Source organism: Xenopus laevis, chromosome 9_10L (assembly GCF_017654675.1).
Source record: "Xenopus laevis strain J_2021 chromosome 9_10L, Xenopus_laevis_v10.1, whole genome shotgun sequence".
Lineage (NCBI taxonomy): Eukaryota > Metazoa > Chordata > Amphibia > Anura > Pipidae > Xenopus > Xenopus laevis.
Window position 1 is genome coordinate 131607786 of NC_054387.1, and position 23452 is coordinate 131631237.

General features: G+C 44.7%; 1 protein-coding gene across 1 annotated transcript; it reads right to left on the reverse strand.

The window, feature by feature from the left end:
• Positions 1–6331: 6331 nt before the first annotated feature.
• On the reverse strand, positions 6332–17896 carry LOC108703960. Its single transcript, XM_018240271.2, has 8 exons — positions 17333–17896; positions 14026–14302; positions 12884–13043; positions 12024–12167; positions 11107–11235; positions 10495–10770; positions 6895–7020; positions 6332–6716 (listed from the first exon to the last, which is right to left on the reverse strand). Exons 2-8 carry the CDS (start codon positions 14133–14135, stop codon positions 6477–6479), a joined length of 1185 nt encoding a protein of 394 aa, XP_018095760.1. The 5' UTR covers positions 14136–14302; positions 17333–17896; the 3' UTR covers positions 6332–6476.
• Between the last annotated feature and the right edge of the window lie 5556 nt (positions 17897–23452).

Consider the following 23452-nt stretch of genomic DNA (forward strand, 5'->3'; position numbering starts at 1 on the left):
CAAAATTATGGACACTTAAAACGTAACCTTTAATAAATATTGTTAAAATTACAAAACCAAAAAAGTATATATACAGGGCTGTGCCCTCAGTAACACAACACCACTACAAAGCGTGTAGACCCACTGCCTCTAAATAGTACAGGCAGTGCAGGACATTCGCCTTAAAAAACAAAGATTAAAAGGTGCATCAGGTGGTATGCGGTGGAGAGACAAAATGCCAGTTAGTAAGGCGATCCACATGGGTTTGAAGCAGCCTAGTAGCTAAGATTTTACCCTCCCTTTGATTTTCCCATCCCCCAGAAGACAATTCTGCCTATCTACGTTGGGAACGGTTGGGAGCTTCTCCCCCACCGTCTTCTCCCCCATCCCCCAGAAGACAATTCTGCCTATCTACGTTGGGAACGGTTGGGAGCTTCTCCCCCACCGTCCACCTATGCTGCCCGACGCGTTTCGCCGTGAAAACGGCTTCTTCAGGGGCATAGGTGTCATCACCTATGCCCCTGAAGAAGCCGTTTTCACGGCGAAACGCGTCGGGCAGCATAGGTGGACGGTGGGGGAGAAGCTCCCAACCGTTCCCAACGTAGATAGGCAGAATTGTCTTCTGGGGGATGGGGGAGAAGACGGTGGGGGAGAAGCTCCCAACCGTTCCCAACGTAGATAGGCAGAATTGTCTTCTGGGGGATGGGAAAATCAAAGGATCCACCACACTCTAACTTACTAAAAGTTAAGTCAAAGGTGATGCGCCCTTTTAAAGGACAAGTAAAGAAAACCACTGAGAAGGGGGGTTGCCTAAAAACTGCCTTCCCCAGCATTGTTTTTACTTCTCTGGGGCATGTGTCTATAGGGCAGTCATAGTTGCCTCTTTTGTTTTCTATTATCCTTCCCGGCTGTCCTTGGCCGATGTTTCCACTCACGCCGTTTGTATTGATGCCATTGTCCTACCAGTGTAGCCTGAGCACCACCAGCTCATAGCAATGGGCCAGAAAGAGGGGTCAGGGACTATGGAGGGGTCAGGGCCTATGGAGGGGTCAGGGACTATGGAGGGGTCAGGGACTATGGAGGGGTCAGGGACTATGGAGGGGTCAGGGACTATGGAGGGGTCAGGGACTATCGAGGGGTCAGGGACTATGGAGGGGTCAGGGATTATGAAGGGATCAGCAATGTGACCTGGGAGGGATGAGAATAGGAAAATACAACGTGTGGGACTGGGGCAGAGCAGAGACTCACAGACTTCTCTTTCTTACACAATGTACATTTCTCATTTCTCTTTTTCTAATGACAATAAAAGTCTCTTTAATATTTCACTGGTATCATGTTCTCCCTTGTATTCCCTCATAGGAGAACGTCACATTCACCCCCCCCCATCTCATTACAGGTTGGTAGGTGCCAATGAGAGGGTGAACTGCAACTGATGCCCCTCTCCCTGGCACTTAAATGGGTCGCTCACCTGTTAATTACTCTTAGTGTGATGTAAAGAGGAATATTCTTAGACAATTTGCAGTTGCTTTTCATGTTTTATTATTTGTAGGGATGCACCGAATCCACTATATGGGATTCGGCGGAATCCTTCATGAAATATTCGTCCAAATCCCGAACCAAATCTTAATTTTCATGTACAAATTAGTGACACGAAGGTAAAAAGTGAGAACCCCCCCCCATTTTTTTTTAATTCCTTGTTTTGTAACAAAAAGTTACGTGACTTCCCTTCCTGCCCATAATTTGCATATGCAAATTCAGTTCGGCCAGGCAGAAGTATGCGGCAGAATCCTGGATTTGGTGCATCCCTAATTATTTGTGGTTTTTGAGTTATTTGGCTTTTTTTAGGGATGCACCGAATCCACTATTTTGGATTCGGCCGAACCCCCGAATACTTCGCTAAAGATTCGGCTGAATCCGAACCCTAATTTGCATATGCAAATTAGGGTTTGGATTCGGTTCGGCTGGGCAGAAGGATTGCTGAAAAAGACAGAATCCTGGATTCGGTGCATCCCTACTTTTTATTCAGCAGCGATATCACCAATCTGGTTGCTAGGGTCCAAATTCCCCTAGCAACCATGCACTCATTTGAATAAAAGACTGGAATATGAATAGGAGAGGCCTGAAGAGAAAGAGGAGTAACAATAACAATACATGTGTAGCCTTACAGAGCATTTGTTTGTTAGATGGGGGTCAGTGACCCCCCCATTTGAAAGCTGGAAAGAGTCAGAAGAAGAAGGGAAATCTAAAAAAATAATGAAAGCCAATTGAAAAGTTGTTTAGAATTGATATTTCTATAACATGCTAAATGTTAAGTGGTGAACGGGATCTCTGGCATTGAAAGGGTGAATGAGAAACGGATGCAGGTGGCAGTGAAAGTGTTGATGAATAATTAGTAAAGGGGAAGTAGAAAGTGATCATGAAATAGACACGTAGTTGGGCACCACTTGTTTCCCCTGCACAAGAGCTTTCTCACTGGCAGTAGCGCGGGCACAGAGAGGCGCAAGTGAATGAGCGGGAGGAGGAGGAGCCACAATGGGGACAGACGTGACAGACGCCGCCAGGGCTCGCTGTAGAGTCACATGACCTGAACTGACCGCTGCTTATTTCTTCCGCCTCTTTCATCCAACGGGATGGCTCGCCTTTTTAATGAACAGCTGCTCTTTACTGAGTGCTCACGTCAGCTTTCGTGTATGGACTGGAGTCCGTGGGTGCTGATCAGTCGTTCACAGCAGTGGGGGCCAGCAACTCCCTGATACCTCGCTGCCGGAATCACAGATGCGGATGTCTGTGCCGGTTGGAAGGGGCCAGTGCGGATGTTGCTGTACTTGGTGGACATTGTCCTGTAAGTGTTTCCTTGTGGAGAGAGACCCGTCTACACCAGGGGCGTAACTATAGAGGAAGCAGACCCTGCGGCTGCAGGGGGGCCCAGGAGGTATAGGGGCCCCACGAGGCCCTAATTAATATACAATTTCAATAAATATTGGAGAAACAAGTCAACCTCTAAACATTTTGGGGGCCTGAAAAATAATTTGCTTTGGGGCCCAGTAATATCTAGTTATGCCACTGACCTACACCACCCTCTGTCATATCAATCCCTCCATCAGCTGCTCCGAGCTCTTCACTTGCACCTAATACTTATTATTACTGGCCATCCACCGTCTCCCTGACACTCACTGGCACCCAGGGACTCAATGACTCCCACAATCCCTTGTCCTTGCCATGATCAGCCCTGTGAATAAACAGTGTGCAAGGCATTATGGGAACTCTTCCTGCCCATATCATATTAACGAGGGACCTTTGTCCAATCAGGTTTCAGTGGATCCCTGGCTGCTGTCAGTGTTTAAAGGGGAAGTTCACCATTACATGAACATTGTACTGTGTTACAGAGATGCCAAATTCTTAGCTGCCAGACACCAAACCACTGCCAGGTTGCCAAGGTAAACCAGCCAGATAGCTGCTGAAAGGTAAATGATGCAAAAACCATACATAACGAAACCCATTTCTTCTTCTCTCAGACTGTCACTGGTCAGTCATGTGAAAAGTGGATTTGTAGGTGAACTTCCCCTTGACTTTTGCACTTAATCCACACAATTCTTCCGTTATTTCCCAGGATGCAATGTTATTTATTTATTTACTGGACTGCCAATCACTGGCATTTTATACTATAGGTGCCTTATCCATTGTTATTCATTTCCTAATTTATATACAAAGCAATCAGGAAGTTTATGGAGAAAACACCAGCTGTTACTTTATACTGTCCAAGTGCAATATCTGACACTACTTTACACTGTCCAAGTGCAAAATCTGAGGCTACTTTATACTGTCCAAGTGCAATATCTGACACTACTTTATACTGTCCAAGTGCAATATCTGACACTACTTTATACTGTCCAAGTGCAATATCTGACACTACTTTATACTGTCCAAGTGCAATATCTGACACTACTTTATACTGTCCAAGTGCAATATCTGACACTACTTTATACTGTCCAACTGTATGCAATATCTGACACTACTTTATACTGTCCCAATGCAATATCTGAGGCTACTTTATACTGTCCAAGGCAATATCTTGAGCACTATCTTTTATACTGTCCAAGTGCAATATCTGCCTACTTTATTTACTGTCAAGTGCAATATCTGAGCTACCTTGTATACCTGTCATAAGGTGCAGAAATTCTGTAGGGCTACTTTATACTGTCCAAGTGCTATATCTGTCCAAGTGCAATATCTGACTACTACTTTTATTGCAAGACTGGCGGTGAAGGGCGTGGTGTGAGTGGTGCAAGGTAAGGAGCAGAGGGTGAGCCGAGCTGGGGAGTGGTTGGGTGGGGTGTAGGGAGGACGTGGTGTGTGGATGGGTGGGGAGGTTGGTCGGGGGTGGAAGGGGGTGGAGTGGTGTTGATTGCGTGCGGCGGGCTTCGTGGGTGTTCCGGTATGCGCGGGACAAGGGCTGCGCGGAGGTGGGGAGTTGCGTGGCAGGCCGGAGCGGAGTGGTTGCAGCGGAGGCGGGGGGGGCGATGGGGTCTGAGAGTCAGGCAGCGGCGAGAAGAGTCGGGGGCCGGAGGAGATGAGGGCGCAGAGTAGTGGGTTGAGCTGTGGGTAGCGAGCCGAGGCGGCGGGAGTGTGTGAGTGAAGACAGAGTGTACGGAGTGGTGGGCGAGTTGGGGGGAGCGGAGGTGGTGAGGCGAGCCGAAGCCGGGGCGGGCGGGAGGGGGGGGGGGGGGGGGGGGGGGGGGGGGGCGATGGGGTTGTGGGTTCGGGCGGGCGGGATGCGGAGACGGCGCGGGCGCGGTCGGGGTGGTCGGGGCGGGAAGACGCAGGTGGGCGCCGGAGAAGGAGAGGCGAGAAAAGGAGTGGCAGACGGGTGTGTGCGCCGAGAGGGGCCGGGGGGTGTCGCGAGCGTTCGAGGTGGAGGCACGGGCGGGCGGGCGGAAGATGGCATGTCGGATTGGGGCGAGGGGGAAGTGGGTGCGGTCCGGGTGGGGAGGAGGCGGGGATGTTCTGGGGCTGGCGAGGATGGCGGGGGTCGGAGAGGCGTGGGGTCCCTAATGCAATATCTGCACTACCTTTATACTGTCCAAGTGCAACGATGACACTACTTTTGAAGGCTATTTATATCTGTCCAAGTGACAATTCTGTTACCACTACTTCGTTTATACTGTCCAAGTCTGCAATAATCTGAGGGTCGTACTAAGTCATACTGCTCCAAGATGCAATACCACTTTGCAGGAACTACTTTATTACTGTCCAGTGGCAATATCTGAGGCTACTTTATACTGTCCAAGTCAATATCTGAGAGCTACTGTATACTGTCCAAGTGCATATCTACACTACTTTATAGCTGTCCAAGTGCAATATCTGAGGCTACTTTATTACGTCCAAGTGCAATATCTGAGGCTACTTTTATAGCTGTCCAAGTGCAATATCTGACACTACTTCATATAACGTCAAGTGCAATATCTGAGGCTACTTATACTGTCAAGTGGCAATATCTGACACTACCTTGGATACTGCCAAGTGCAATATCTGAGGGCTACTTTAGGTACTGTCCAAGTGCAATATTCTGAGGCTACTTACTATACTGTCAAAATTTGCAATATTCTGACACTACTTTTTATACTGTCCAAGTTGCAAGTATCTGACGCAGCTACTTTATTTTACTGTCCAAGTGCAATATTTACACTACTTATTACGGTCCCAAGTGCAATATCTCGTGAGGCTAACTTGTGCAGTGCTGCACTTGATGTATAAAGAGAAACAATAACGTCCATCAGGCTCCTGTATTGGTCACATGTATCTCTCTATCTGTATTACCTTATATGTTTACTACCTCCTTGTTACCCGATCAATATATATCTATTATGCTTAATATATCTTTTATACGTGTTATGAGCCTTTTCTCCCAAGCTTCCCCATGCACAGAAGCAGAGATTTGGGCTATGGCTGAGTAGGGTGCTCCATCTGTTCCTCCAGTGATTTCAAGCCAAGAGTATATAAATGTCCAAAATCTTAGTGTCACTGATGGGTCTGGGTTGAGTTCTTCTTCTGCTCTCCCCATCTGTGACCTATAGCTGCCGGCTTCTGCCTCGAAAATTATAGATTTGCGCCTGCCACTTTTGTGACATCACTGCAGTGCGGGAGCAGGTCTATATATAGAGGGGAACTGTGTGCTGCGCTGGTTGGGAGGGTTTGGGTGCGGGTTGGGAGGGGACGGGTGGGGGTCAGGTGCGGGTCGAGAATTTCTCAACCCACACACCTCTAATTCCAACGTATTTTTGAAAATATCCTTTTAACAAAATTCCATGCGTTTTCGCTTTAGTAGAAAGAATAAAGGGAAAATAGCCGTTTATTTAAAAAAGATAATGTTTATTTTACGATATTTAATATCATATATAGTAATATCTTATATAGAGGACCATAAAATAACCCTGTATATATATAATATGTCGTTTAAATGCTTGTGCATGAATTAGGTAGGAAATAAGAGTTCCCCGCTAGTATCCTATACAATATTGTGACTGTTGCCCCTCCCCATCCACCACCCTCTGTTCCCTGCTGTTTCTTCTAGTGCCAGATGCAGTGTCGTTGCTTGTTGGCGACCCCTTGGGTTGGCTCACGTTGTTGCAGCGATGCACCAGCACTGGCTCATGGGCGGAGCTCCGAGTCTTCAGGAGCCGCTGCAGAACTTGTTTATCGGAACGTTCTTTGCGGAAATCATCCTCGTATACCTTCAGCTGTGAGGAAGAGGAAACCTTTATCCTGCTGTATATATATGTTCTACTATAGCAGCAGCACTGTATGGCCCCTACCCTTTCTCATAACTATATGTAATAACTGTCAGTCAGTGTCTCACTGGAGCCCCTATACCTCCTGCCCCCCAATATACTCCCAACACTCACTGGCGCCTCCTACCTGTTCCTGCAGGATCAGCATCTGCTCCCTCATCTCCCTCTCCTTTAGTCTCAACTTGTTGTTCTCTGTCTTCATTCTCTCACGGTCTGAGTGTTCCGTCTTGTAATCGGCTGCGTATATCTCTGTCTGTGGGGTAACAACTTCTGTAACCTCAGGTATAGTAGGGAGAGATGGTGCCTATAGTAACAGTGGGATAATAGTCTCTGGGAAGGGAGTGTGACTGTGGGATAGCAGGTATAGTAGGGAGAGATGGTGCCTATAGTAACAGTGGATAATAGTCTCTGGGAAGGGAGTGTGACTGTGGGATAGCAGGTATAGTAGGGAGAGATGGTGGCCTATAGTAACAGTGGATAATAGTCTCTGGGAAGGGAGTGTGACTGTGGGATAGCAGGTATAGTAGGGGAGAGATGTGTCTATAGTAACAGTGGGATAATAGTCCTCTGGGAAGGGAGTGTGACTGTGGGATAGCAGGTATAGTAGGGAGAGATGGTGTCTATAGTAACAGTGGATAATAGTCTCTGGGAAGGGAGTGTGACTGTGGGATAGCAGGTATAGTAGGGAGAGGTGGTGCCTATAGTAACAGTGGATAATAGTCTCTGGGAAGGGAGTGTGACTGTGGGATAGCAGGTATAGTAGGGAGAGATGGTGTCTATAGTAACAGTGGATAATAGTCTCTGGGAAGGGAGTGTGACTGTGGGATAGCAGGTATAGTAGGGAGAGATGGTGTCTATAGTAACAGTGGATAATAGTCTCTGGGAAGGGAGTGTGACTGTGGGATAGCAGGTATAGTAGGGAGAGATGTGTCTATAGTAACAGTGGGATAATAGTCTCTGGGAAGGGAGTGTGACTGTGGGATAGCAGGTATAGTAGGGAGAGATGGTGCTATAGTAACAGTGGATAATAGTCTCTGGGAAGGGAGTGTGACTGTGGGATAGCAGGTAAGTAGGGAGAGATGGTGTCTGATAGTAACAGTGGATAATTAGTCTCTGGAAGGGAGTTGACTGTGGGATAGCAGGTATAGTAGGAGAGATGTGGTCTATATTAACAGTGGGGATAATAGTCTCTGGGAAGGGAGTGTGACTGTGGGATAGCAGGTATAGTAGGGAGAGATGGTGAGGTAACAGTGGATAATAGTCTCTGGGGAAGGAGTGTGACTGTGGGATAGCAGTAGTAGGGAGAGATGGTGTCGTATTAGTAAAACATGGATAATTCTCTGGGAAGGGAGTGTGACTGTGGATAGCAGTAGTTAGTAGGGAGAGATGGTGCCTATAGTAACAGTGGATAATAGTCTCTGGGAAGGGATGTGGACTGTGGATAGCAGGTATAGTAGGGAGAGATGGTTGCCTATAGTAACAGTGGATAATAGTCTCTGGGAAGGGAGTGTGACTGTGGGATAGCAGGTATAGTGGAGACAGTAAGTGGTGGTGCGTATAGTAACAGTGGATAATAGTCTCTGGGAAGGGAGTGGGTGACTGTGGGATAGCAGGTATAGTAGGGAGAGATGGTGCCTATATAACAAGTGGATAATAGTCTCTGGGAAGGGAGTGTGACTGTGGATAGCAGGTATAGTAGGGAAGAGATGGTGCCTATAGTAACAGTGGATAATAGTCTCTGGGAAGGGAGTGTGACTGTGGGATAGCAGGTATAGTAGGGAGAGATGGTGCTATAGTAAACAGTGGATAATAGTCTCTGGGAAGGGAGTGTGACTGTGGGATAGCAGGTATAGTAGGGAGAGATGGTGCCTATAGTAACAGTGGATAATAGTCTCTGGGAAGGGAAGTGTGACTGTGGGATAGCAGGTATAGTAGGGAGAGATGGTGCCTATAGTAAAAGTGGATAATAGTCTCTGGGAAGGGAGTGTGACTGTGGTAGCAGGTTATAGTAGGGAGAGATGGTGGCCTATAGTACATAGTGGGATAATAGTCTCTGGGAAGGGAGTGTGACTGTGGGATAGCAGGTATAGTAGGGAGAGATGGTGGCCTATAGTAACAAGTGGATAATAGTCCTCTGGGAAGGGAGTGTGACTGTGGGATTAGCAGGTATAGTAGGGAGAGATGGTTGCCTATATTAATAGTGGGATAAATAGCTCTGGGAAGGGAGTGTGACTGTGGGATAGCAGGTATAGTAGGGAGAGTGGTGCCTATAGTAACAGTGGATAAAGTCTCCTGGGAAGGGAGTGTGACTGTGGGCATAGCAGGCTATAGTAGGGAGAGATGGTGCCTATAAGTAACAGTGGATAATAGTCTCTGGGAAGGGAGAGTAACTGTGGGATAGCAGGTATAGTAGGGAGAGATGGTGCCTATAGTAACAGTGGATAATAGTCTCTGGGAAGGGAGTGTGAACTGTGGATAGCAGGTATAGTAGGGAGAGATGGTGCCTATAGTAACAGTGGATAATAGTCTCTGGGAAGGGAGAGTAACTGTGGGATAGCAGGTATAGTAGGGAGAGATGGTGCTATAGTAACAGTGGATAATAGTCTCTGGGAAGGAGTGTGACTGTGGATAGCAGGTATAGTAGGGAGAGATGGTGTCTATAGTAACAGTGGATAATAGTCTCTGGGAAGGGAAGTGTACCGTGGGATAGCAGGTATATAGGGAGAGATGTGTCTATCAGTAACAGTGGATAAAGTAACTCTGGAAGGGAGTGTGACCGTGGGATAGCAGGTTATAGTAGGGAGAGATGGTGTCTATAGTAACAGTGGATAATAGTCTCTGGGAAGGGAGTGTGACTGTGGGGTCTGATAGGGGAGAGAATGGTGTCTACAGTAACAGTGAGATAATAGTCTCTGGGAAGGGTAGTAGTGAGTAGATGGTTTATAGTAGGGAGAGATGGAGTCTATAGTAATGGATAATAGTCTCTGGGATAGAGGAGTGTGAAGGGAAGGCAAGGTATAGTGAAGGGTGTGACTGTGGGATAGCAGTATAGTAGGGAGAGATCGGTGTCTATAGTAACAGTGGATAATAGTCTCTGGGAAGGGAGTGTGACCGTGGGATAGCAGGTATAGTAGGGAGAGATGTGTCTATAGTAACAGTGGATAATAGTCTCTGGAAGGAGTGTGACTGTGGGATAGCAGGTATAGTAGGGAGAGATGCTGGCCTATAGTAACAGTGGATAATAGTTTCTGGGAAGGGAGTGTGACTGTTGGATAGCAGTATAGTAGGGAGAGATGTGTCTATAGTAACAGTGGATAATAGTCTCTGGGAAGGGAGTGTGACTGTGGGATAGCAGGTATAGTAGGGAGAGATGGTGCCTATAGTAACAGTGGATAATAGTCCTCTGGGAAGGGAGTGTGACTGCGGGATAGCAGGTATAGTAGGGAGAGATGGTGCCTATAGTAACAGTGGAATAATAGTCTCCTGGGAAGGGAGTGTGACTGTGGGATAGCAGGTATAGTAGGGAGAGATGGTGCCTATAGTAACAGTGGATAATAGTCTCTGGGAAGGGAGTGTGACTGTGAGATAGCAGGTATAGTAGGGAGAGATACAATTTGTTTATATAATGTTAGAGGTTATTGTAAAGAGCACACGGTGCATCACACAGGTATTTATCAGAACATTAATGTACAATGGGGTGGGCAGGTGAAGTGACGGTGTCTGTTACCTGACATTTCAGAGCTTTGAGTTGGTCCTTCAGCTGACTGACGTCCTGCTCAGTGTTGGTGATGTTCAGGCTTTGGCCAAGACTGTACTGGCTGCTTCGGGAGATGCTCCCTGTAGACTGTGTGTTCCGTGCAGGTTTGTGACTTTTGGGAACCTGCCCTGGTTTCTCTTCAGGCTGAGATGGACTACTTTTGTAAGTCGGGTGGGGCGGCATGAAGGCAGTGTGGCTTGTAGAGGAAAGATCTGATTGGCTGTGAGCTCTGGAGATACTTGCAGCCTGGTGGACAGTAAGAAAGAAATATGTGATAGGTACACGTGAAGATATTTGCAGTACTATCCCCTGGTGCTATACAGATGGTACCACTTTATGGATATTTGGTGTATCATGTGTTAGTAGGTTGATAACACATCCATGTACAATAATCTAATATACAGTAGTGTAAATGCTAGTGTTGTGTGCAACCAACCCAGCTCCCCAGCAGTAATGCCACTGATTTACTCAGCGTACAAGTTTGCATGAGAATTCCGGTTGCATTAACTTGCTGCCTCCTTGCAAAGCCCCGCCCCTGAGGTTCCAAAGGTAGACATTGCGCCAACTGCCTGATGTGCTTACACTATGGGGGCCCCGCTGGGACAGGACCTTGTAGTGCAGAGCTCTCTCCAGGCGCCGGACGTCTTCCTGAAGCTTTTGGTTCCTCTTCATCTCCTGAAGCAACGAATTCTCATAGAACTCTCGTTTGTGCTGTGGAGAAACAGAGACATGGCAACTAGTGGCCCTTCTTTCTCTAGGAGTCAATTAAGTTCTGTGATATTAGTCGAGCACCACACAGTAATCTGCCTTGTGCCTCCTACCTTGTGCATGAGCAGAACTTCTAGGTAACTCATAGGGTAACTCATAGGGTCCATTACTTAAGGCCCCAAACACGGGCAGATATAATCTGGCAACTTTATCGCTCGGTATATGGGGCCCTACAACGAGCTTCCCCAATTGATATCTGGCTGAAAGTTGGCCGATGTCGATCGGCTGGACTTAAAAATCCCGTCAGAAGTTTTTTGATGCATTCTTTGATCCAACTGCCCATTTTCTCCTTGTTATGATCCAATAGTTGGGCTCTAGGGCCCAAGGTCGGATCAGTCCGATATCACCCACCTCAAGGTCCGACCTCACCAAACAAGGGGGATCTCCATATGAATGGCCAGCTTTAGTCTTGAACTAGGACCACACTGTTGGGTTATTTCCATCCATGTTCACCAATCAGATAACTGCATTGATTGGTTAGCTACCACTAAACGTACTACCTGATTGGTGACTGAAGTGGTGTAATTGAATGCTGCGTTAGTGAATAGGCCATACCATGTTCTAGGTGGGATATCTGCAATAGCCTGACAATATCAAGGTCTACATCATGCAAGTCCTCCTTTGTTCCTTGGTTACTTCTGCTTCAGTTGCCCTATCCACCAATTAGGCTCCAGCACATCTATATATATCTACTCTCCATAAATAAGTAGACCAACTGGACCCGTACTCACCTGTTCATGTTCCAATTTGACGCTGAGCTTGTCAATGTGCTGCCTCAGGCTGTGCACCTCACTCTGTAGGGCCCGCGCCGTGTGCTGCAGGTTCTGCGTGGTGTTCCGATAGATCTCATCCCACTGCTGATTCAGTTTCATCAACTGCAAAGGAAAACCAAAATATTGATACTGGCCCAGCACCTCAATCTATATAGCACGGGGTAGAGTCCAGTGCGAAACCAATTTCGAAGACCCGGACTCGACCTGGACCCGCAGCCTGCGACCCGAACCGCAACCCGCATATTTACCCACTTTGATCCGCTAACCAACCTGGACCCACAACTGCCTTATACACAACCCGCTGACCACCATCAAACAGGAAGTGGTGTTGCTGCAAACCAGAAGTGACATCATCAAAAGTGGGTGGGGGCAGAAACAAGCAATATAAACAATTTAACATAAGATAAGAAATTTAGATGAAATCCGCAACCCGACCCGCAATCAGCAGACCCGCGACCCACATCTATACCCGCACCTGAAAACCCTACCCACATTCCGCAGGGAGCCTGATTTTTTTTTGCGGGTAATCTGCAGTCACCCGACCCACTGCAGGACTCTTGCACCGGGCTCTATACAGGTACCTGTGTTCCTGTTATACACACTCATAGTAACAGGGTGATTGTGGGACCCCTCTCATGCTTAACCCTTCAGTGAATCTGAATCAATAAGAATTAGTTCTGTTTGCTCAGCTCAGTAAGAATCTCAGCCATAAAGCAGGACAGGACTGCTGCCCAAATCATTGTATCCCAGTTCTTTCTGGGGCCCCACCCACTGTTACCGACAGACGCCAGGAATTTTACAAAAAGAGAGGGAGCCACCTCTGCATTGAGTCGGCGCAGCTCCGTGTTCTTGTTCAGCAGTTGGAGTTTCTCCTCGTCTGAAGAAGTGACAGACATACTTTCCGTGATCACAGTCCTCTGCCCTTCAGAGTCCAGCCTGTCCCCGCCCATCGGAACCTCAGGGGCTGTACCACCGACACTGCATATTCATGGGAGGAGAAAGTCATCAGCCAATCAAATGAAGCTTATGTGCTGACCATGCTCTTACACGTATACACTGTCTTCCAGTTAACTTTTAGTATGATCTAGTAATATCCTAAAACAATTTGCAATTGGTCTTTCTTTTCTATTATTTTTTTAAAAAATATTTAACTAAACCAGTTTGGAATTTCAGCAGTTATCGGGTTGCCCAAGGGCTCAAATTACCTTGGCAACCAGGGAGCGGTTTAAATGAGAGTCCAGTATACGAATAGAAGAGGAGCTGAATAGAAAAAACAAGTCATAAAAAGGAGCAATAGCAATGAGATTGTAGCCTCACAAAGCATTTGTTTATTCGGCTGCTGGGGTCAGTGACCCCCAATTGAAAGTTAGAAAAAGTCAGAAAAATAAGAAGACAAGTAATAAAGCTATAAAAAAATAGTAATAAAGACCAATTGAAAAGCTGCTTAGAATTAAGCATTTTATAACATACTAAAAGTTAACTAAAAGGCAAACCACCCCTTTAACTGCATCTTCTAATTAGCCCTGTGTTCTTCCCTTCATTAAGAGGGGTTGTTCACCGTTAAATTAACTTTTAATATGATGTAAAGAGTGATATTCTGAGACAATTTGCAATTGAATAATTGAAGTATTGAACTTTTTATTCTCTCTCCAGTTTCAGCCATCTGGTTGCTAGGGTCCAAATCACCCTAGCAACCATGCATTGATATGAATGAGAGACTGGCGTATGAATGGGAGAGGCCTGAATAGAAATATGAGTAGTAAACAGTAGCAATAAATGTAGATATACAGTGCATTTGTTTTGTTTTTTTAGATGGGGTCAGCGACCCCCATTTGAAAGCTGAAAATAAGAAATAATTCAAAAACTATAACAAATAAAAAAAAAATGAAGACCCATTGAAAAGTTGCTTAGAATTAGCGATTCTATAACATACTAAAAGTTAATTTCAAGGTTAACTCACCGGTCCATTTCATAAGGAGTCTCCCCATTTCCGATCCAGTCTGATTCAAAGTCTTTCTCCACGTCCTGCAGCTCCAACAGGGAATAATCGAGGATGTCGCGACTGTCCATACTGGGCCCCTGGAAGTGTGGCAGTTTCACAGATAAAAAACTCACTAAGTCTGGGGAAGAAAGAAGAAGCCGTCTCCGAATTGCATCCGACCCTTCCTTGAAGCTATGTACTGTATCCACCGCTTCCAGCTGTTGTAAGAAGGTCAGACTCACAGGCTCGACTTTCCCTGCGGTTGGAATATATATTGATATATACAGGGAATTCTTACAGAGCAGTAACACGCACACTGATAGCACAGGGAAGTGAGAGTGGTTTCATGAGTCACAATAGAGGTAAGAGCAAAGGTTTCGGGTTTATTTCACTGCGGAAGTTCGTTACATTCTTGTACATATGGTGTAATCACTCCAGAACCACAACCTCTCCATCTGTGTATTACTAAATATCCCCTGCCCTGTGTATTACTAAATGTCCCCTGCCCTGTGTATTACTAAATGTCCCCTGCCATGTGTATTACTAAATGTCCCCTGCCCTGTGTATTACTAAATATCCCCTGCCCTGTGTATTACTAAATATCCCCTGCCCTGTGTATTACTAAATATCCCCTGCCCTGTGTATTACTAAATATCCCCTGCCCTGTGTATTACTAAATGTCCCCTGCCCTGTGTATTACTAAATATCCCCTGCCCTGTGTATTACTAAATGTCCCCTGCCCTGTGTATTACTAAATGTCCCCTGCCCTGTGTATTACTAAATATCCCCTGCCCTGTGTATTACTAAATATCCCCTGCCCTGTGTATTACTAAATGTCCCCTGCCCTGTGTATTACTAAATGTCCCCTGCCCTGTGTATTACTAAATATCCCCTGCCATGTGTATTACTAAATGTCCCCTGCCCTGTGTATTACTAAATGTCCCCTGCCCTGTGTATTACTAAATGTACCCTGCCCTGTGTATTACTAAATGTCCCCTGCCCTGTGTATTACTAAATGTACCCTGCCCTGTGTATTACTAAATATCCCCTGCCCTGTGTATTACTAAAGGTCCCCTGCCCTGTGTATTACTAAATATCCCCTGCCCTGTGTATTACTAAAGGTCCCCTGCCCTGTGTATTACTAAATGTCCCCTGCCCTGTGTATTACTAAATGTCCCCTGCCCTGTGTATTACTAAATGTCCCCTGCCCTGTGTATTACTAAATATCCCCTGCCCTGTGTATTACTAAATATCCCCTGCCCTGTGTATTACTAAATATCCCCTGCCCTGTGTATTACTAAAGGTCCCCTGCCCTGTGTATTACTAAATATCCCCTGCCCTGTGTATTACTAAATGTCCCCTGCCCTGTGTATTACTAAATATCCCCTGCCCTGTGTATTACTAAATGTCCCCTGCCCTGTGTATTACTAAATATCCCCTGCCCTGTGTATTACTAAATATCCCCTGCCCTGTGTATTACTAAATATCCCCTGCCCTGTGTATTACTAAAGGTCCCCTTGTGAAGTTTCTCCTCTATATCAGTAGCAGCCAAACAAGGAGTCAGCTTGGGGTTGTATAGCGCAACCCTGTGATCTATAATAAACGTTTGGGTGGTGACCCCTTTACTTCTCCTTTTTTAGACTAACTGAAGTTTTTCTCTTGACTGGGGAAGTGATTCTCAGGGGATTTTCATTCACTAATTCACTATGAAACAAAAAGTCTCAGACACCGAAGCCCAGTTTAAAGACGTTGTTCCCTTTAAATTAACTGTCGACACAATGTTCTAAAACAACATGCAATTCATTGTTTATAATTATTATTTCGGGCTTCCGAGTTATTCAGCTTCTTATGCAGCAGCTCCCCGGCTCGGAATAAGTGCAGCTACCTGGTTGCTAGGGTCCAAATTCCCCTAGCAACCAGGCACTGATTTAAATGAGAGGCTGGAATATGAATAGGAGAGGCCCTGTAATAAAAAGTAGCCGTAATGATAGAATTGTAGCCTTACAGAGCATTTGTTTGGTTTTTTTTAAGGTGTCGGAGTCGGTGACCCCAATTTCAAAGTTAGAATGACTGAGAATTAGAAATAATTTAAAGGATAAGTAAAACTTTAAATAAGTGAATGTAAAATTGACGAGGGGCAATTCTAAGCACTTTTGCAATGTATATTCATTATTTATTTTGTTTTCATTCCAACATATTAAGGGATACATGTACTGTTAATATGAATGAATTTTGTTACAACAGCGCCACCTGCTGGTCAGTTTCCCACCAGTCTGACCACCAAGTAGTCAAGGAAGTTGTCAGGAGAAAGAAAGAGGCTGCTCTGATGTTCTTCTGCTTAGGAAAGATTTGAGAAAGGTTTCTAATTGTTTTCCTAAGCAGAAGAACATCAGAGCAGCCTCTTTCTTTCTCCTGACAACTTCCTTGACTACTTGGTGGTCAGACTGGTGGGAAACTGACCAGCAGGTGACCCTGTTGTAACAAAATCAATTCATATTAACAGTACATATATCCTTTAATATTTTGGTATAAAAACAAAATAAATAATGAATGTACTTTGCAAAAGTGCTTAGAATAGCCCCCTCATCAATTTCACATCCACTTATTTTAAAGGTTTACTTATCCTTTAAAATCTATAAATAGAAGAAAAAATAAAGCCCAATGGAAAAGTTACTTAGAATAAACAATTCTATAACATGCTAAACGTTAAAGTGATAGTGACACAAAATTTTAATTTTTAAATATTAATCTACATGAAAATTTACCTATAGGTCACATTGATCATTTCTCATTGATAGTTTTTTGTAAGTAATTGTTCCTGAATCTGACTGTCCCTTCTCAATTTGTCAGTTAGAGTTTCTGATGCTAACCGACTCCTGCGGCACAAAGATGGCAGCCCCCTCATACAGGAACACAGGGATAAGAAAGGTAATGTAAAAGCATCCGGCAAATACTTTTATATCAGAATTATAAATAGCATTCAAAGATAATGTGATGATAGATATTAATAATGTTTGTTTTCTGGTGTCAGTATCTCTTTAATTTTAAGGTGAACCTCCCCTTTAAGCGCTGGTGTTCTGTTTGGACCCATTCCCAATATAAGATCAGGCTCCGACCCTAAGAAGGAACCATGAAGTAGCAGAGCAACAATTGGCTGGAAATTCTTGTTCTTCGAGAGTCCCATGTACTGTATCTGCTCAGTGCAGTCCCGAGCTATTTGCAAGAAAGGGGACAGGGGACAACACGTTCATAGAAGACATGTAACAATAGATTTTTTCCTACTCACCTGGATGAGACAGTTTACTTTCCTCTCCGACTCTCTCCTTTATGTAATTACATACTCTTCTACTTCTTTCTTCCTCTTTTCTATAGCAGCTGCCTTTTCTGCTAAGCTTTCCTGCTGGATCCAGTTACTGTCCTATTGGCCTCTGATGTCCCCTCCAGTCTCTGTCCCAGTCTTTCTGTACCTGTCCCAGGCAGATCCTCTGTTTCTGCCTCAGCTGCCTGTCTCTGTCCCAGTTAGACCCAGCGGTGATGTCTCTGTCTTTTTGTACCTGTCCCAGGCAGACTCTCTGTTTCTGCCTCAGCCGCCTGTCTCTGTCCCAGTTAGACCCAGCGGTGATGTCTCTCTCTTTTTGTACCTGTCCCAGGCAGACTCTCTGTTTCTGTCTCACCTGCCTGTCTCTGTCCCAGGCAGACCCAGCAGGGGTGTCTCTGTATCTGTCTTGTTGTACCTGTCCCAGGCAGACCCAGCAGTCTCTGTCTCAGCAGCCTGTCTCTGTCACATGCAGTCTCTTCTCTTTCTCAGTCTGTCTCTGTCACATGCAGTCTCTGCTCTTTCTCAGTCTGTCTCTGTCACACGCAGTCTCTTCTCTTTCTCAGTCTGTCTCTGTCACATGCAGTCTCTTCTCTTTCTCAGTCTGTCTCTGTCACACGCAGTCTCTTCTCTTTCTCAGTCTGTCTCTGTCACACGCAGTCTCTTCTCTTTCTCAGTCTCTCTGTCACACGCAGTCTCTGCTCTTTCTCAGTCTGTCTCTGTCACACGCAGTCTCTTCTCTTTCTCAGTCTGTCTCTGTCACATGCAGTCTCTTCTCTTTCTCAGTCTGTCTCTGTCACACGCAGTCTATTCTCTTTCTCAGTCTCTCTGTCACACGCAGTCTCTGCTCTTTCTCAGTCTGTCTCTGTCACACGCAGTTTCTTCTCTTTCTCAGTCTGTCTCTGTCACATGCAGTCTCTTCTCTTTCTCAGTCTGCAGCCGGAAGTGAGGGCTGGAAATCTTTTACAGCAGAAAATACAGTCAGCTGGTTTTTTTTCATCACATGGGAAATTACCTCTTCTATTAAAGACGTGGGGGAGGTTTAAATGGCAACAGAGTGAGACTCACTGAAAACTTTGCTGCTAAAAGGAAATATTTACGATTTCAATGATATTTGTGTTAGGGTTTCCCTAGCTTTTTATAAAGATCTTTCAAACACTCATGACCAGCTCTACCTTGCCTGTTAGGGCCTGTTCCTGCTGAATTGTGCTTAGTACAGGGGAATACCTATGCTGCCATAGTTTTATCTGATCTCTCTGTACAGACTATGAGCAAACTTAGGGACTGTTCCTGCTGAATTGTGCTTAGTACAGGGAATACCTATGCTGCCATAGTTTTATGGGATTTCTCTGTACAGACTATGAGCAAACTTAGGGGACTGTTCCTGCTGAATTGTGCTTAGTACAGGGAATACCTATGCTGCCATAGTTTTATGGGATTTCTCTGTACAGACTATGAGCAAACTTAGGGGACTGTTCCTGCTGAATTGTGCTTAGTACAGGGGAATACCTATGCTGCCATAGTTTTATGGGATCTCTCTGTACAGACTATGAGCAAACTTAGGGGGCTGTTCCTGCTGAATTGTCCTTAGTACAGAGGAATACCTATGCTGCCATAGTTTTATGGGATCTCTCTGTACAGACTATGAGCAAACTTAGGGGGCTGTTCCTGCTGAATTGTCCTTAGTACAGAGGAATACCTATGCTGCCATAGTTTTATGGGATCTCTCTGTACAGACTATGAGCAAACTTAGGGGGCTGTTCCTGCTGAATTCTGTTTACCTACTCTGCCATAGATTAAAGGCATCCCTTCATATTACCTCCGAGTAAACTGTTCCTGCAGACCAGTGTCTAATATAGAGAAGTGATTATGGGTTTTTTTTTCAGTTCACTGGAGCAGGGACTCATGTTGATGGTGTATAATCTCTGATGTAAATAGCTGATAATTAATAATTAACAGATAATTGTTCTCTCCAAATCTCAACCTAAAGGATCTTCAAGCAGGTGTATTTAGGATAGTAAACAGCACACTTATTAACTGAATGGCTTTGGTTAACAGTTTCCATCCAGTTTGGGAGGCCAACATAGACCTGGGCGGGGGTTGCAATGTGTGGGAGGAGGTGGAGCCTATCCAGGTGTAGGTATGTCCTTTGGAAAGAGATACAGTCCAGGGCCCACCAAAGCCATCATCTTAAAGGCTGAAACCCTCACCCCTTTGTGAACTTCACCACCCCAAACACAAATTGTTTACCTTCTCTCTCCTCCCAGTCCATGGATCTTAGCCAGCTGGGGGTGACAGATCTCAGCCAGCAGTAGGGGTGAGGTGGTGGTCCCACAGATCCTGGCCAACAATGGGGTATGGGGGGCCCACAGGCTATGGCAAGGAGGAAGGCAACGGTCCTTCCTGGATCACAAATTGCCATCCCACCATGTACCTCCTCCTCTCTCCTCCTATTGGTCCCGCAGTTGTCAGCAAACACAGACATGGGTCAGAAGTGAGGTGTGGGGCCCACAGACCCTGGGCATAGGGTTGCCACCTGGCAAGTATTTTACTGGCCTGACCGGTAAAGATGATACTTGACCCCCAATCTAAATGTATAGGAAGATTTTTTCCAAAAAAAGTGGCACCCCTTCCTGGGCAGTGGTGTTCGGTTGAGGGGGCCCATGAGGGCTGGGGTTCACTGGATTTTTTTTCCCAGTGCCCCGCCGGCCCAGTCCAATACTGGACGATGCTGGAACCCTGTGGAAAGGAAGGCCTTAGCAAAGACCATTGGGTGAGGTCTACCTCAATGGAAATAGTGGATGAAGGACCATATGACTAGTTATTGTTAGGTTAACTCTTATGTTCAGTTCAGAAACATAATCTAGGTTCATGTAGTAGTGAAGTGTAAGCTCCATGAGGGAGAACAGAAGGGTTAGTAAGGCATTAGAATCCATTTTTGTAGGTTCTCCAGTATATAGGCTCATAACAAAGGAGACTTTGTACATTAAGTCTATGACCACACTGGGGTTATGACCACTGATTGTGAACCACTGACTTTAACAGCTGGTGCCTAGCATCTTGCAATGATCAAGTGCTGTAGCATCTGTACCATCAAGATCCATTGATAAATCTATTGTTTTAAGGACCACCAGGTTCCCATGTAAATGGAGGTGAGTGTATAAGCAGCATGAAATCCATTCCTCCAGTCCCCTCAGCAGTGGGGCCCATTTGATGGTCTGAGAGAAAGGTGTGACCTTCACATGTCCAGAGCTTTAACAACACATAACTTTAAGGGTCTGGACAGTGGTGGTCTAAGCACTAAGATTCTGATCAAATCTGAACCTGGAAAGAAGTCTTGGCTTGGGGTGGAGACAAGGTTCTTGCACATATTGACACAACCCTGAAATGTTCCGATGTTATAACCCGTGTCCATAAAATGCTGTTCATGGAGGAAAAACCTGCTCGGGGAATTTCCACAACAGCACAGACTCGCCAAACCAGACTGAAGTGTGTAGGAACGAGTGCAGAGGAAGTGTTGGGGCAGGACAGACGTACACAGAATTATATCGGTGGGGGCGGAACTATGTGACTAACACGGGCAAGTGAAATATATTTGTGAGGAGAAGTTTGAACCATCCTAATGTTTAAATATGTATAAGATTCAATTGAATTAAACAGTTAAAAGGGAAACTAAAGCCTAAATAAAGAAGTAGCTAGAAATGTTAAACATTATGTTTTGTGCTTTCTTACCAGCCGAAGGCAACCACAGTCCTTTAGCAGTAAAGATCTGTGTCTCCAAAGATGCCCCAGTAGCTTCCCATGGAGGGAAGGGTATGACGGATGCCAGTATAAGGGCCCCTGCATTCACTAGGAGGGCCCTGGAAGTCCCAGTACTGGTGGGCCCTGGACGCCCCAGTCTGCAGCAAGGGCCAATCAGAAATATTTATGGCGCAAATTCGACCTGAAAATCCCTTTGTTTCTCTGCAGAGTTCATTCAAATATTGATGGAATAATTCAGGAACTGAGCTGTTAATCAGCTTGCTTCCTCTACACACCTTCAAGAGTCGGAATTAGCAGTACAGACAATATATTGGATAACTGGTTATTATTGGAATTACATTTTCTCTTACTATGCAAAAAAAATGGCGGTGGAGTTTCTCTTTAATCACAAGGAAACTGAATTCATTCTTTATTTTGTTATTAATATTTATTATATTATATTTGCTTTTTTTTTGGCCACATTCCCTTTAGTCTCCTCAGTTTTAAAAACCACCCAGGGCAGATTTGTACAGTCTAAATTGCATTCCATTAAAACTTGGCACCAGAATTCTCTTTAATTACCAGCTGACCTGAAAATTATTTCTTGGCAGATTTGTGAGGATTCCATCTGGAACATGTGCTACAGTATATGTGCCAATGTTTATTAATATCCTTCCCTATTTACCTGCCTATTTAGCTGTGTTCTATATTCCACAACAATGTCACACTCCATCCGTACAACTACAGGGCAGTGACCTTCTTCATGAACATGAAGTTCTCATCTTCTCTCGCACTCACAGAGCTCCTGATTCAGTATTTTATTCTACGGTGGAAAGTCCAACAAGTGTTCGTGTGTGTTTCAAAGATAAAGCAGTGTATTCCATTGCGGTCAGTTTAAATGTAAATATAATTGTGTTAATATCGAGAGTACTGATGATTCATATAGTACGGCTGCCCATACTCTTGCATCTAAATCTGAGTCTCCACCCATCCACTCATTAATCCTCTTTAGTTTTGATTCAATTATTAGAATTATATTTTTGATTTTTGGGACACGTGTCTGCCTCGTGTCATGGATATCAGTAGTTGCTTTGATCGGACAGGTTTAAAAAAAAAAAAAGGATGGGTTGGTTTTAGCAAATGATATCCGTAGGTACAGTACATAGTCAATTAATGATAACAATAGATCAATAGTAGCATAGGATGTTCCTGATTGGTTCCTGACTGGCAATATTCACGTGTATGGCCAATCTGCCAATCAATCTTTCCAACAAATGATCATATTTCCATGATGGAGATCTTTGTGTCAGTGGTTGATGTTCTATATGCCATACAATCACCAATAATGGGCCAGATCAATGAGAAAATATAATTTATCAAGAATAGATCAATAGTAGCATAGGATGTTCCTCACTGGTTCCTGACTGGCAATATTCACATGTATGGCCAATCTGCCAAACAATCTTTCCTACAAATGATCATATTTCCATGATAGAGATCTTTGTGTCAGTGGTTGATGTTCTATATGCCATACAATCACCAATAATGGGCCAGATCAATGAGAAAATAAAGTTTATCAAAAATAGATCAATAGTAGCATAGGATGTTCCTCACTGGTTCTTGACTGGCATCTTAACATACATGGCCAATCTGCCAACCAATCTTTCCTACAAATGATCATATTTCCATGATAGAGATCTTTGTGTCACTGGTTGATGTTCTATATGACATACAATCACCAATAATGGAGCAGATCAATGAGAAAATAAAGTTTATCAAAAATAGATCAATAGTAGCATAGGATGTTCCTCACTGGTTCTTGACTGGCATCTTAACATACATGGCCAATCTGCCAACCAATCTTTCCTACAAATGATAATATTTCCATGTTGGAGCTCTTTGTGCCAATGGTTGATGTTCTATATGCCATACAATCACCAATAATGGGGCAGATCAATGAGAAAATATAGTTTATCAACAATAGATCAGTAGTAGCATAGGATGTTCCTCACTGGTTCCTGACTGGCATCTTAACATGCATGGCCAATCTGTCAACCAATATTTCCTACAAATTATCATATTTCCATGATGGAGCTCTTTGTTTTAATAGTTGATGTTCTATATGCCATCCAATCACCAATAATGGTCCAGATTCAAATCAATGATATAATGTTATTTTATGGTTTATTGGTCGAGATTTATTAATTTTCTCCCAATTCATTTCCAGTGTTTCCCCTGGACTCCAATATAATTTTCATGTGATAACTGGGGAAATAAGGTGTTTCTCTTTAAATTGCATCTGACTCTATGGGACAATCTGAAATTGATTAAGGAGGTAATTGTTTTTCA

Excerpts from the sequence above, each read along its gene's own strand:
- LOC108703960 (XM_018240271.2), bottom strand. The coding sequence starts at position 14,135 with ATGGACAGTCGCGACATCCTCGATTATTCCCTGTTGGAGCTGCAGGAC. Across the intron at positions 13,044-14,025 it reads ACTCCTTATGAAATGGACCG|TGTCGGTGGTACAGCCCCTG; the intron begins GTGAGTTAACCT and ends ATGAATATGCAG. Across the intron at positions 7,021-10,494 it reads TCAAAGCTCTGAAATGTCAG|ACAGAGATATACGCAGCCGA; the intron begins GTAACAGACACC and ends GTTACCCCACAG.